General features: G+C 43.8%; 1 protein-coding gene across 3 annotated transcripts in view; it reads left to right on the forward strand.

Annotated features, from left to right (window-relative positions):
• Positions 1-7,840: 7,840 nt before the first annotated feature.
• MSL2 (MSL complex subunit 2) overlaps positions 7,841-12,659 on the forward strand; it is a 35,657-nt gene continuing 30,838 nt past the window's right edge. The window contains exon 1 of one of the 3 annotated variants that reach the window (XM_045036404.1): positions 7,841-8,093. Coding sequence is in view for 1 of the 3 variants with exons in the window: in XM_003992096.6 (XP_003992145.1) it covers positions 9,193-9,334 (142 nt within the window). In the remaining 2 variants the exon portion in view is untranslated. The other 2 variants (XM_003992096.6, XM_045036406.1) reach the window with 2 other exon arrangements.

Consider the following 12,659-nt stretch of genomic DNA (forward strand, 5'->3'; position numbering starts at 1 on the left):
AAAGTAGAGATATTGATATAATAGTTATTTAAGAAGAAGGAATAGCTTACACCATTTAAGTGGATGAGTTGCCAGAGTGAGAGTATGAAATAAGAAGGGCTAATGACTGTGGCCTGAATTCATTCTTTCAACTACTCATTCATTCATTCAAAAAGAAATGAACTAATATTTCAAGCTTTCAAAATACAGTCTAATAAGTGAGACAGAGATGTAAATAGCTGATTTCAATTTAGGGGTATCTTAAATATCAAACTGAAATGGGAGGAAATAATCTGCAAATGCGAAAGAGAAAGAGAATACACAAATAGGAAAACAGTGCAAAATCACAGAATAATGGAGAATGTTTTCAGAAGGGAGATGTAATATGATAATTTTTTTTTTTCAGACAGAGCAGTGAAGGAAAGTGAGGGTTAAGATTTGGTAAATTAGGCTGATATTGTTGAATGCTGCCAATCCTTTATTCCAGGATTGGAACTTAGGACCCGCAGCTAGGGACAATAAAGCTGAGGACCTCAAACGTTGCAACCATCTTCCTCAGGACCAAGAGACAATAAAACTAGCCCTGCCACCAGCAGCCACCACCCCAACCCTTTCTCTCTTCCCAGTTCACAGAAAAGGAGAGAGGAAATAGAGAGTCAGAGTCCAGCCTTACGGTTGTGGGTTTATGGCAAGAGGCTTTTGGTTCCTCTCACAGGGAAGCCATGCTTTTTCTCTCTTCCCAACATCAAGTGAGGCTGGAGTGGAGGTGGGTGGGAAGGGGAAGCTGATTCCTGATTGAACATATTCTTGGGCAGGTGACTCGATCTGAGCAAGGGCAAAGAAACTGAAGAGATATGTCAAGCAGGGATTGGAGGTGTGCTATGGAATAGTCTAGTCTAAGGTCCCACCATTTTGTCATAGCAAAGATGAGTATTTCCTATTTGATGGGCCTTAACGAAAGTAACTTGGATTGAACCATTTTGGCAATACCCCACTTAAGGGATCTATCACCACAAAAGGGTCCTAGCTGCAAGAGGCTATGGGATAGAATGTTGGGAATGGGAACCAAAGAGGCTCTGGAAGTGGCCAAGCCAGAGATAATTCTCCCACATGAGGGTACATGGGAGTGAACATTCAGAAGTAGTCCTAGAAAAAAGCAGATGCATCCCCTAAGAGAGACTCCGAACTTGGATGCCTGCCACTCAGAACTTCAGTTGGTAGTTAACATTAGCCAGACAAGCAGTGGCAACCATTAGTGAGAGATGCAGTCCTTCTCAGTTGAGCAGACAATTGTACATGTCCACCTGATCATTTGTAGGGCCCAGGGCAAGAGTACCACTGGCAGCCCACATACCATATGTGTACAAATTTACAAGTTATAAATCAAACTAACAAAATTTTAAATAAAATATGTTTCATCCTCCTACTCTGACAAGTATATTTTCAAAACAACATGAAAGGCCAGGTTTGAATTTAGAATTTTTGAAATCCTCGGAGTCTCACTCCAGAATGTGGCAGAATTTGTCTGCCAACCATAAATCCTGGATCACCTCCCTTCTCTTCCTACCTTGACTCCTCATTCTTCAAGGATACTAACTGGCCTCACCTCAACCCAAAGATCCAATCTCTATTACCAACTGCTGTCTTTTGATCACTTCTCAGGTCTTGGGCAAATCTCTTTTCCTCTGTGGACGCCTCAACTTGACAGGAAGAAAGGCATTGCCACAACTGCCCTTTCTAGTCTGGGCCTAAGAATGCTACTGCACTTGTCCCTTTTCCTCTTTTTTTTTTTTTTTTTTTTTAAGTTTATTTATTTTGAGATAGATACAGAGATAGAGATAGAAGGAGAGATAGAGAGAGAGACAGAGACAGAGAGAGAATCCCAAGCAGGCTCTGGCTGACTACACGGAGCCCAACATTGGGCTGCATCTCATGGACCATGAGTTCATGACCTGAGCCAGATCAAGAGTCAGGCACTTAACAGGCCGATCCACCCAGGCAACCCCGGAAAGGACATTTTAATATAACATTTTTGAAAGCAGTGATTGAACAATAAATAAGTCAAACAGTGGGACACTCTGCGGTTTTGAAGAATATAGTTTCAGCAAAGTGGTAGAGAAAGATATCTTACTTCAAGAGTTCAAGAAGGGGTCCCCCAGTGGCTTGGTTGGTTGAACGTCTGACTTTGGCTCAGGTCATGACCTCACAGTTTGTGGGTTTGAGCCCTGTCGGGTTCTGTACTGACAGCTCAGAGCCTGGAGTCTGCTTCAGATTCTGTGTCTACCCTCTCTCTCTGCCCCTCCCCTGCTCACCACTCACACTCTGTCTCTCTGTCTCTGTTTCTCCTTCTCTCAAAAGTAAATAAATATTTTAAAAAGGTTTTTAAAAAAATTTTTTTAACATTTATTCATTTTTGAAAGGCAGAGAGAGACAGAGCGCGAATGGGGGAGGGGCAGAGAGTGAGGGAGACAACAGAAACTGAAGCAGACTCTAGGCTCCGAAATTTCAGCACAGAGCCCGAAGCGGGGCTTGAACTCATGGATCTTGAGATCATGACCTGAGCCGAAGTCGGCCGCTCAACTGACTGAGCCACCCAGGCGCCCCTAAAAAAAAGTTTTTTTAAAAGAGGTCAAGAAATTAATGGTTAATGAAAGAAAGGAAATGAGGTTGAACTCTATCAAAAGTTTGACAGATTAGAGAGAAAGAGAGAATATGTGAAAGATGGTTTTTGAAGCATATGGCATAGCAAGGCAGAAGGGGATATATATATATATATATGTATATATATATATATATATATATATATATATATATATATATATAGCAAGAGGGGTGGCAGGCTGAAGAAGTAAGCCTTGGGAAAAACCATTGAAGAAAACTCTGGAATCCAGAAACAGAAGGGAAGAATGAGTGATGGGAAATTATGGAACATTTGATGTAGAGAAGGTCTTGATTCTCTCCTTAAAATAGAGATAAGGTCCTTTCCTGTCCCTAAGCAGCTCCCTTTCTCATTTCATATTTCAGCAATTTCAAACTTTCAGCACTCACTCAATGTACTTTTTTTCCTACTTTCCCTAATAGTAAAAGAGCAAAATGTTGAACAAATTTAAGACTGAGCCTCCTTTGATCCCCTGCTTGACTCAACCTGCTTGACCAGAGCAGTCTCAGTTGTGCAGCGTTGAGCCCTGGAAAGTAAGTTGACCAGCAACCCTCAGCTAGCACCGCCCCCCCTCCCCCCCCTGCCGCCGGCCCTATGGAAACAGGTGGGAGTTGTAAAAAGATATACATTGTCCTAAGACAGATAGAGACCTTAGATAATGGAGAAATAGCCTCCAGGGACAAACGGGCTGTGTTCCAAAAATTCAATTTTAAATTGACTGTTTGGAATGCAGAACACATTTTCCCTTAGAAACAATGCTATGAATAATTGCAGTTATTTTCCCAGGGAAGTCCACACAAGCTTGTTTAACCCATAATGTTGCAGAAATATCTGCTAAAACATTTTGGATTTACATTGAGTGCATCCCTAAATCCTTACCACTCTGAATTATAAATTAGCTATGTACGTAGCTGCCACTTCAACTAGACTGTGAACTCTTTGAGGGCTGGAAACTGTTGAATTATTCATTTTGTGTTCTGAATGCCTGGCATATAACTGACAATAAATGTTGGTTGCATAAATGAATAAACAAATTTAATAGGCATTTGAATAGAGTTGAAAGTGTGCTAGGGAATAAAAACAGTAACATTTAGTGGGTACCTTAATAAGTGTCTGGCACTGTATTAGGCAGATGACCAATAAAGCAAACTGCTTTGTTTGGGCTAGAGGTAGGTAAGATGCTGGAGGCAATTTAATATTTAAGTTATAAAGTGGGTGCTAGACTTGCTTAAAAAATGTTTTTGGATGAAGCAAGTGGATAGATGTACAGATTTGAAAAAAGTCACAGAAAAAATATCAACAGGAGTTGATATGCAAAGGGAAGTAGTTCTTTTCAGGGGCTCTAAGACCAAGGAGGGGAGATGTATGACCACAGCTAAGGAGAAGATAAGATTTGATAACAGAGAACAGTGGTCAGGGAAAAATGAAAGGACTGGTTTGGATTAGGCCCTGATTTACTTTCCCCTGGTTTATTGCTCTCTGTAAAGAGGTATTTGCTCTGGCCAGTCTCTGAAGATTTGTTGTTAGTTTAGATTAAAGTATTATCACTCTCCCATAGATTGAGGTTGATCAGATTGATTTCTTTCCACAATGACAGTAAGTGCTTCTTAAAATTTGGTAGGGATGGTGTTTTACCTGGGTGGCTGTAATACAATATTATAAACTGGGTGGCTTTAACAGCAACAACACTGCTCACAGTTGTGGACGCTGGAAGTGTGAGATCAGGGTGCCAGCATGGTCACTTGGTGCGTGTTCTCTTCTGCGTTGAAGATGAGGCTGATTTCCCATTTTATCCTCACATAGCAGAGAGACTGAGGGAGCTCTCTGGGGTCTTTTGTAAGGGCACTAATCCCATTCATGAGGGCTCTATTCTCATGACCTAATTGCCCCTCAAAGGCCTTACTTTCTGATACCATCATGTAGGGGCTGGGATTTCAGTACGTGAATTTGGGGAGCAGGTGAGGGCACAAACATTCAGTCCATAAGAGATGAAGATAATACTGAAGGCAGTGGAGTGGAGATATACTAGGAGGTCAGGGAGAATGCAACCTGGGAAGGTGAGAGAGGGAACATAACTTCTGGATACTTTTGGTGGAGAAAGAAAAAGGGTGGGGGCAGAGAAAGGAGGGTGGGGGGGGGGGGAAAGGGAGGCAAACAACTATTTCATAATTTTATAAAGAGACTAACCACTCATAAAGTCCCTCTGACTTACTGCCATCCTGATCTTTGTTCTTTGAAAGTATAGCTACAACTACTTATGCATTTCCTTCATTGTCCTCAAAGTGCTTAAGTACAATCAATAAATACTTGTTGATTGATTATTCTGAGTATTTCAAATCAATCCACACTTCTGGTTTTATTAAGGATCTTAGAATCGACATTGATCAAGCTGAGATAAGAACTGTCTCTAAATTTATAAGACATTTTGTGTATCTCCCTAAGGAAAGGCAAACACTTGTCCATGCTTATTTTGCATCTTACACTGTACTGGGGAGTTTACTTACATTACTGCATTTCTAGTAATTTATCATTGTTTTAACAATTACCGAGTACTCATTATATGTCAAGCCCTATGCTAGGCAATGATGATAAAAGGCAAAGAGGGAGAAACTCTGACTTTCTAGTAGTTATAGTATGATAGGGAGAAGGCAGGGTAAAGCCAACAACTGCCATGTAGTTTGAGAAGTGCAATAAAAGCAGCAAGGAGTTGGCAACATTGGAGGATGGAAAAGGTGAGCTTTAACTTAAAATAGGTAGGAAATACAGACAATAAGAAGGAAACAAGTATTTGTTGTTTGTCTGAAATGAATATTTAGCTGGGTGCCAAGAAGAGCCTGAGGAGACATGACTACACGTAATGTGATATCCTGGAGGGATCCTGGATCAGAAAAAGGACATTTAGGAAAAAACTGAAGAAACGTGAATAAAATATGGATTTTGTTTAATAATAATGTATTACTATTGGTTAATTGATTGTGACAAATATACCATACTAATGTAAGATGTTAATAATAGGGGAAATGGAATATATGAGAACTGTCTGTACTATCTGTACAATAATTCTGAAAATTAAAAACTGTTCTCAAGTAAAAAGCTTATTAAATTTTTTTAAACTGGTATCTTGTATTCCTTAGATCTAGCAACCCTAACATTGTTACTGCCAAATAATAATTAAACATAAAATATGAAAAAATTATATTCAATTGATAACTTGAGATTTGAGTTACATTATATATGATTTCTCCTAAATATTTGATCCAAACACTTCATTTTCTATAAATAGTTCATTTATTTTATTTTTAGGCAAGCCTCCAGCAACCAAATAGTTAAACCAGGTACTATATTTCAATGAGATGCTTTGCCTCTCAGTGCCATAAACTATCACCGGTTGTAAGCAATTTCAGACCCTAAAAAAAACTGGTTTAAGTCCCCCCCTCCCCACACAAACCATCAATAAAATTAATTTTAATTTGGGTTGTGCACATCTCAAGTGACTAAAAAAAAATCCAGTTATGAGAAAATCAGCAAGGTTAAGGGCCTGCAAGTAATCACTTGATAATTTATGTTGTCTGAATGGAAAACAGTACTGATTATTTTACTCTCCATGTTGCTCCTCTGGAGGAAAACAACCTGTGGTTTGTGGAAGAAGTTAGAGTCTGAAATAAAAATAGAAATGTATAATGTAACAGTTTTACTTGAAGGTGAGCTTAGAAAACATCACTTATCAACCAACCAACCCAAGGAAGATGGAGTTTTTAAACAAGAGAATGAATTTGAGAACACTTGTCGGTTTCCAGATACAAGATGACCAAATATACTTTGCACAGCTTTAATTTCTGCTTGCTACCTAACAAAATTAGGAAGTTAGATTCTTACTAATATGTAAGTGCAGATAATATACTAAAATAAAACTGTCTTCAAGTGGCACTAGAAATTATCGGAAGTTATATGGCTTCTCAATTTCTACTTTAAGTAGCAAGTCCCTAAAACTATTTGTGCCCCAAAAGATATGTCATAAATTTCGCTTTGCAAGCGTGTGTGCATCCACATTTATTTTGTGCAAACTATGCTAAAGAGCTTTGGTGTTATCCAGAGATAAAAAATGGTTCCTGTGTGGTTTTGTACTTTTTGAGGGGAGGGGAATCCGACGTTAAGCTTTTGTTTATTTATATGTGTCCTGGTCTCCTGCAGAAACAACAGGCAAAAGCTTGTTTTAAAACAAACCCAATACTTTCAAGGACTTGGGTCTGTTCTGAAGCAGGACCGTGGCTTCCTCAAGAGATCTATTCACAAAGAAGGGTTAGGTCGACTAAAGGAGCCAAAAGAGGGGTTCGTTTTGCTTTGGAACCGGACAGTGTTTCCGTAGGAGCTCGGTGAGGTACTGATTGGCGCCGCCGGAAGATCGGGCCGCTAGCGTCCGTCCGACTCCAAAGACCATAGGCCGCGGGAAGAGCCCTGCTCTGATGGACAGGAGAGGGGAGGTGGGTCCGAGCCCCAACGCTTACAGACAGCCTGTCGGGGTCTTAGTGACCTCAGGCTGCCATCGACGCAGGACGAGACCCTAACCTAGCAAATGTCGCTTGCACGCCGGCTGGGCGCGCAGCCACGCAGATTGCTACTGGCCTACGCTACTCCAGGAGCGCAAACAGACGCGGGCAGCGCCCTTTCCGTGCTAGGGCAGGCGCGGTTCTAGGAGAAAGGCCGCGAGGGCGGGGCTTGGGGCAGTGTGGAACTATTTCCTCACACAGTGGTCAGTCAGGGCAAGGAGAGGCTGTTAGGGCGGAGCGCCACATGGCGCGACCAAGGCCGGCCTCATCGTTGGCGGGCACCGAGGAAGCAATGTAGTGCGAGAAGCCTACAGTCCACGCCGTGGAAAGATGGGTCAACCAACGAATGTTTCACCCCAGCCCACACGCCTAAGAGGGAATTTGAGAGTGCTTGGGGGAGGGGCGGAGAGAACAGGCGGCTTGCAGAGGGCATGCTCAGTTCTAAGAGCCGTAAGTGGAGAGCCAGGCATGCGCAGTGAGGTGAGGGTGGATTGGCAGCCGGGAGGGGCTGGCGTGAGCGGGCTGCTGTGTTTATCCGGTTTTCTGGGTGGGCGGTCAAAGCGCACGCGTAAGGGCGAAAGGCAGCGGAGCTGGGTAGTGGAATGCGCATGCGCGGAGCGAGCCGGTAGCTCTGGGAGGGTGTGGAGGGGGCTCTTAGAGGAGAAGCAGGGGAAAAGGGAAGCGAAGGGAAAGGGAAGGGCGGGGGGAGGGGTGAGAGTGTGTTCTGCGCATGCGTGCGGGCGCTAGCGACGACGGCGGCGGGGGAGTCTCGGGGATGACAGTGGCTTTGCCCGTTGGGGTAACGGTCGTCGTCGCCGGCAGGGCCTGAGGCACCGCACAGCCCGCGGGATTCATTAAGGCCGCAGCAGCCTGGGCCCTACCGAGTTAGAGTGGCGCGTGGAGTCAGGGTGAGGGCGGCGAGGCACGGGGGGAGGGGCCTGCGGCGGGGCCTTGCCGTGTGCTCTGGGCGGCGGCGGGGCCTGGCGGTGTGAGCGCTCGCCTTAGTTGCGGCCGGGCGGGAGCCGTGGGCGGCGGCGGCCGTCGTGCTTGGCGGCGGAGGTCTCCGTGTGCGCGGCGCGGAGAAGATGGCTGGGCAGTGAGGGGGCGGCGCTTGCGCCTGGTGACCTCGGAGTGAGCGACTGAGGAGCAAGGGGCGCCGCCGCGGCCCGGCCGGGCCTGCTCCCCGCCCCCTCCCGCTGCCGCCGCCGCCGCCGGCCTCTCCGGCCCGCGCACTTCCTCTCCGGCCCTCCCCTAGCGGGTGGGGGACTCTCCTGCCCGCTTCGCCACCTCAGGGAACCGCGGGGCTGTAACCGCCGGGGCGGAGAGCCAGGCGCAGTCCGGCCCCGCGTCCGATATGGAGAGAGCGGCGGCGGCCTCCGCCAGCCGCAACTGCAACGTTCGCCGCCGCCGCGGCTTGGTGCACTAGATTGAGGAAGCCGACGCCCGAGCCGTCCTCTTTGCGGTCGCCCCTACCTCTGCGTCGTGCGCTGTGATGGAGTAAGGACCCTGCAGCGCGTGAGAAGCGTGCCCGCTCCTCGGACCGGGCCGGGGCCTGCTCCCGCGCCCGCTCAGCTTGCCCTGAGGAGGTGCCTCCGTGTCCGGAGATGCAGCGAAGGCCGCCCGCCGAGCCGCGGGGCTAGACTGAGCGCCGAGTCCTGACCCGAGCGCCGAAGCTGCTGCATTCTTCGTTCGCCCCGAGGCTGACTGGAACAAACTCGAACGCTGGTTTCCCTTGCTTTCTCTCTCTTTCTCTCTCTCTCTCCTTTTTTTTTTTTTTTTTTTTTCGTCTGCAAGTCTCAGGGACGGAGGAGGGGCGCCAAGGCCCCATGTGTGGGAGTACTGCTTCAGCTCCACAAACTTGCGCGGATTTTGGTTACTACTTTGGCCAGTGGTTCTTCTCTGATTTCCTCCGAATTGTTGCAAATTCGCCATTGTTCCCTGGCTGCTTACAAAGTTGGATCCGGAATTTTTTTTCAACCGGGAGCCATCGGTGTCGAAGTGTCTGCAATGAACCCCGTGAATGCTACTGCTCTCTACATTTCCGCGAGCCGCCTAGTGCTCAACTACGACCCCGGAGACCCCAAGGCGTTTACAGAGATTAACAGGCTCTTGCCTTACTTCCGACAGTCCCTCTCTTGCTGTGTTTGCGGTGAGACGCTTTTTATTGTTCCCTTTCAGTGCTTGTTTTAGAAAACCTGGGCAGTGGTAGCAAGAACGGTTTGGTGGCGTGGTGGTTTGTACTAAGCTTTTGTTATTTGTGCATTAGCGTATGGTCATTAGTTTTCAAACTCGTCAAAGGATTTTTGCCCGACTTTTCAGAAAGACAGCCCTTCTAAACTGTTTTGTACGGCGGCCTTAAGGTTCAGAACTGTTTAATTCGTCTCGGGTCAATTCCTTGCCATTTCTGGTGATATAAATGAGTTGAAGTATGTTTGCATATTGCTGCCTTTTTTAAACCTTTGATACAAGAGCTGACAATACCTACCTTGGTTAAACGTGGTTAAGCCTGGTTAAAACATGTACATGTGGCGTGTTTGCATTTCCCCAAACTGGTGTTATGTGTGGGTGGTGGTATAATCAGCCTGTGAACTCGGTGCAGAACTTTCCCCCGTGTTCTTCAACAAATGCTTTGACAGTTTGACGGTAAGCAGTGAGCCAAGGAAGACTGATAGTACTCTTTAGCTGGTGGGATTTTTACAGGAGTGTTTCTGTTTTGTGGTTTTAATACGTTGTGGACTGGTAGACCGTTATTTTAGGTCCCCCCCCCCCGAAAATATTATTTTGTGCTGGGTAGGATATTTTCAAGTTATTTTTGAGAGATGAAGATACGCTAAGTTGTTTAATAAATCGAAATGTCTCAAAAGCGCTGATAATTTGGATTAATTTTGCACCTATGATAGTTGTTTTTCATAAAACCTGGACTAAAAACATTAATACAAGGGAAATGGCAACTATCAAAGAGGGGAAAAAAAAGCAGTACTATATTCCATTTCATATTCTGCCCCAAATTTTGAGGTTTTGCTGATCCACTCATTTAGTCAGAACTTGATTAAGCATTTCAGCCTTTCACCTTATATTAGATAAAATAAATTTTGTAGCTATGGTATCAGAAAGAGGACATGGTATTCATTTGAGAATTCTTCAGGATTTTCTGAATAGCTCTGGGGCATGGGGCAAGGCACTGAAGGGGATGCAGAGGAGATGAAGATTGTGTTTTTTGCACCCCAGGTACTTAATCTCATAAACATTTAAGTAACTGTTAGAATGTGATTAAGTGCTACTGTGACTGGTAACAGACACTTAACACCTTTATAGGGAAGCGTTTGCCCTGGGCAAATCACCACTGCCTTGGGCCTCAGTTTCTTAACGTGTAAAATAAGAGCTTTGGGCTAGATTCCAAGTTTCCTTTCAACTTAAATTTTATAAATAAGAATTTGCTTGGTTTCAGTGTACTCCCCTACTCCACTTCCACTTTCTATGGAGTGCTTCTTTTTATGTCTTAACAGCTTTTGATAGTTTTTGAACTGAGGAGATAGAGCTGCTATAACTTCCTTTTCTTTTGCGGGGTTCGCTACTCTTGTATGGGAAAGAGAGGGCAAAGGGTAGCCCACCCTGGCCTGTTAGAACAGCAATAGAGAGTGATATCATTATCCAGGTAACACTTAAAGATCTAGTAGGTCTCCTTTTTATTAGGGGGATGGGACTTAACCCTCTAATTTAAGGGGGAAGTGGTAGTTTTGAATCGAGTAGGTGTTTGGAATTTTAATTTCTTATCAGTTGCTTCAGGATAGTTGTGGTCTAAATGAACATTTTGCCAAATTCTAGCTTGGATTTTAAAACATGAAATTAAAGATAAAGCTACTTTAAAAAAATCCAATTGCGGCTTTATTTTTCTTTTAAGCTAGTCTTGTCAATACGAGGGGGATTTTTTGGTCATTATTTCTTTCTGTTCAAGCTTTCCTATGGAAAAGATTTGTGGGTTCTATTTTTTCCCCAATTATATTGAGTAGCTGCCATAAATTTCAGCAATCTGGGTGTAGGTTCAGCCTGCCTTCTCTGACCCCCCCTCCCCCCCATAAGTCTCTAGTTGTCAGGAGATAGGAAGAAAAAAATTGGTTATTTGAATTCAGATCCAGCATTTAATCATCTTGTATCAGGTGCTGTCCTAGATTCCTTTTCTTAGCTGAAAAGCATAAATTCATTCAAGTTAATAGGCCATGTGTATTATTTCATGAAGATAACAAATACGTAAAAGTTTAATTATATCCTGGTGCTGTAAATAGGGAGTTTCACCAGGTTGTCTGAAGTCTGACCTAGACCTACCTTTTCAGCCTTACATTTAACTGCTCTCTTACATAATTTCTGTGCTTCAGCCAGGCTGTTTTGCTTTTTCTAAACATAAATGCCCTATGTCTTCCTCCTCTTTACCCCGCTTTTGTTCTCTGAAGTTTCTTCTGCCTAAAATACACTTTTTTTTTCCTCTGTGGTCTAACTCCTCAATTTCCTCCTCCTTCACTGAATTCTTCCTTGCTCACTGCAAGCAAAAAGTCGTTTGTCCTTTGAACCTCTGTAACCCTTTGTTCCAGTCATAAGCACTTAGAACTCTTCCAGTGCAGTTTTTGTATCTAATTCTTCTGATATCTCAGGGAAAAATATTATTTTTGTACATTTTTGTGTTTCACCTGCCTCATCCACTCTCTCCTATCCAGGCACTTGTGTTTATGACAGATTCGGGAACAAAATGAGAGTCCTACAAACTTTGCAGTTAGGTTCATATCTTGGCTCTTCTACTTACTGTGTGGGGAAGTCTCTAACTTTGTGGCTCAGTTTCCTTTATGAAAGGGGATAGTTACACCTTCAAGTTTTTCCCCCAAATTTGTATTATACATGGGTTAATTTTTAAGTGGAGAAAAACTTTTTGAACCCATGAGAACAAGCCTATGGACTTGTTGTCTGGCACGTATTATAAGCTTAGTATTCCACCCTTGTACAGAACTAGAGAAAAGTAGGAGGAGGTGAGGGAAGAGACTGTATTGTCAGGTCAGTTATTGTCAAACCTAGATTATTCACTGAAACTACAAGTTTTGTTATTGTGGTACTTTGAAATGTTAATTAGCTGATTATCACTATTTGTTTTTCAGTTCCTTTGTGTATTTAAACTGTCTGAAGCTTCTAGTGAATGGGATAGCAGTGCTCCAGAGAATTACTGTACTTTCTAGGCCAAAGAAACAGTGACCAAGACAGTATTACTGTGGATGCTATTTTTGTGTCTCTTCTTTCCCCTTGTTCTACAATGTTGGACTTGGCTTTATCATTTATCAGAAAGTAGAATTTCTTTTGCTGGCATGAGATTTGATAAATTCTGCCCTAGGGATTTTAAGTTTTTCATTAAACTTGTAAGTTCACAAATGATACAAGGTTGGTATATAGAATCAAATCCTCTTAGAATTGGAAGGACACAGTAAGTAGAAAAA

The sequence above is a fragment of the Felis catus genome, chromosome C2, assembly GCF_018350175.1.
Source record: "Felis catus isolate Fca126 chromosome C2, F.catus_Fca126_mat1.0, whole genome shotgun sequence".
NCBI classification, from domain to species: Eukaryota; Metazoa; Chordata; class Mammalia; order Carnivora; family Felidae; genus Felis; species Felis catus.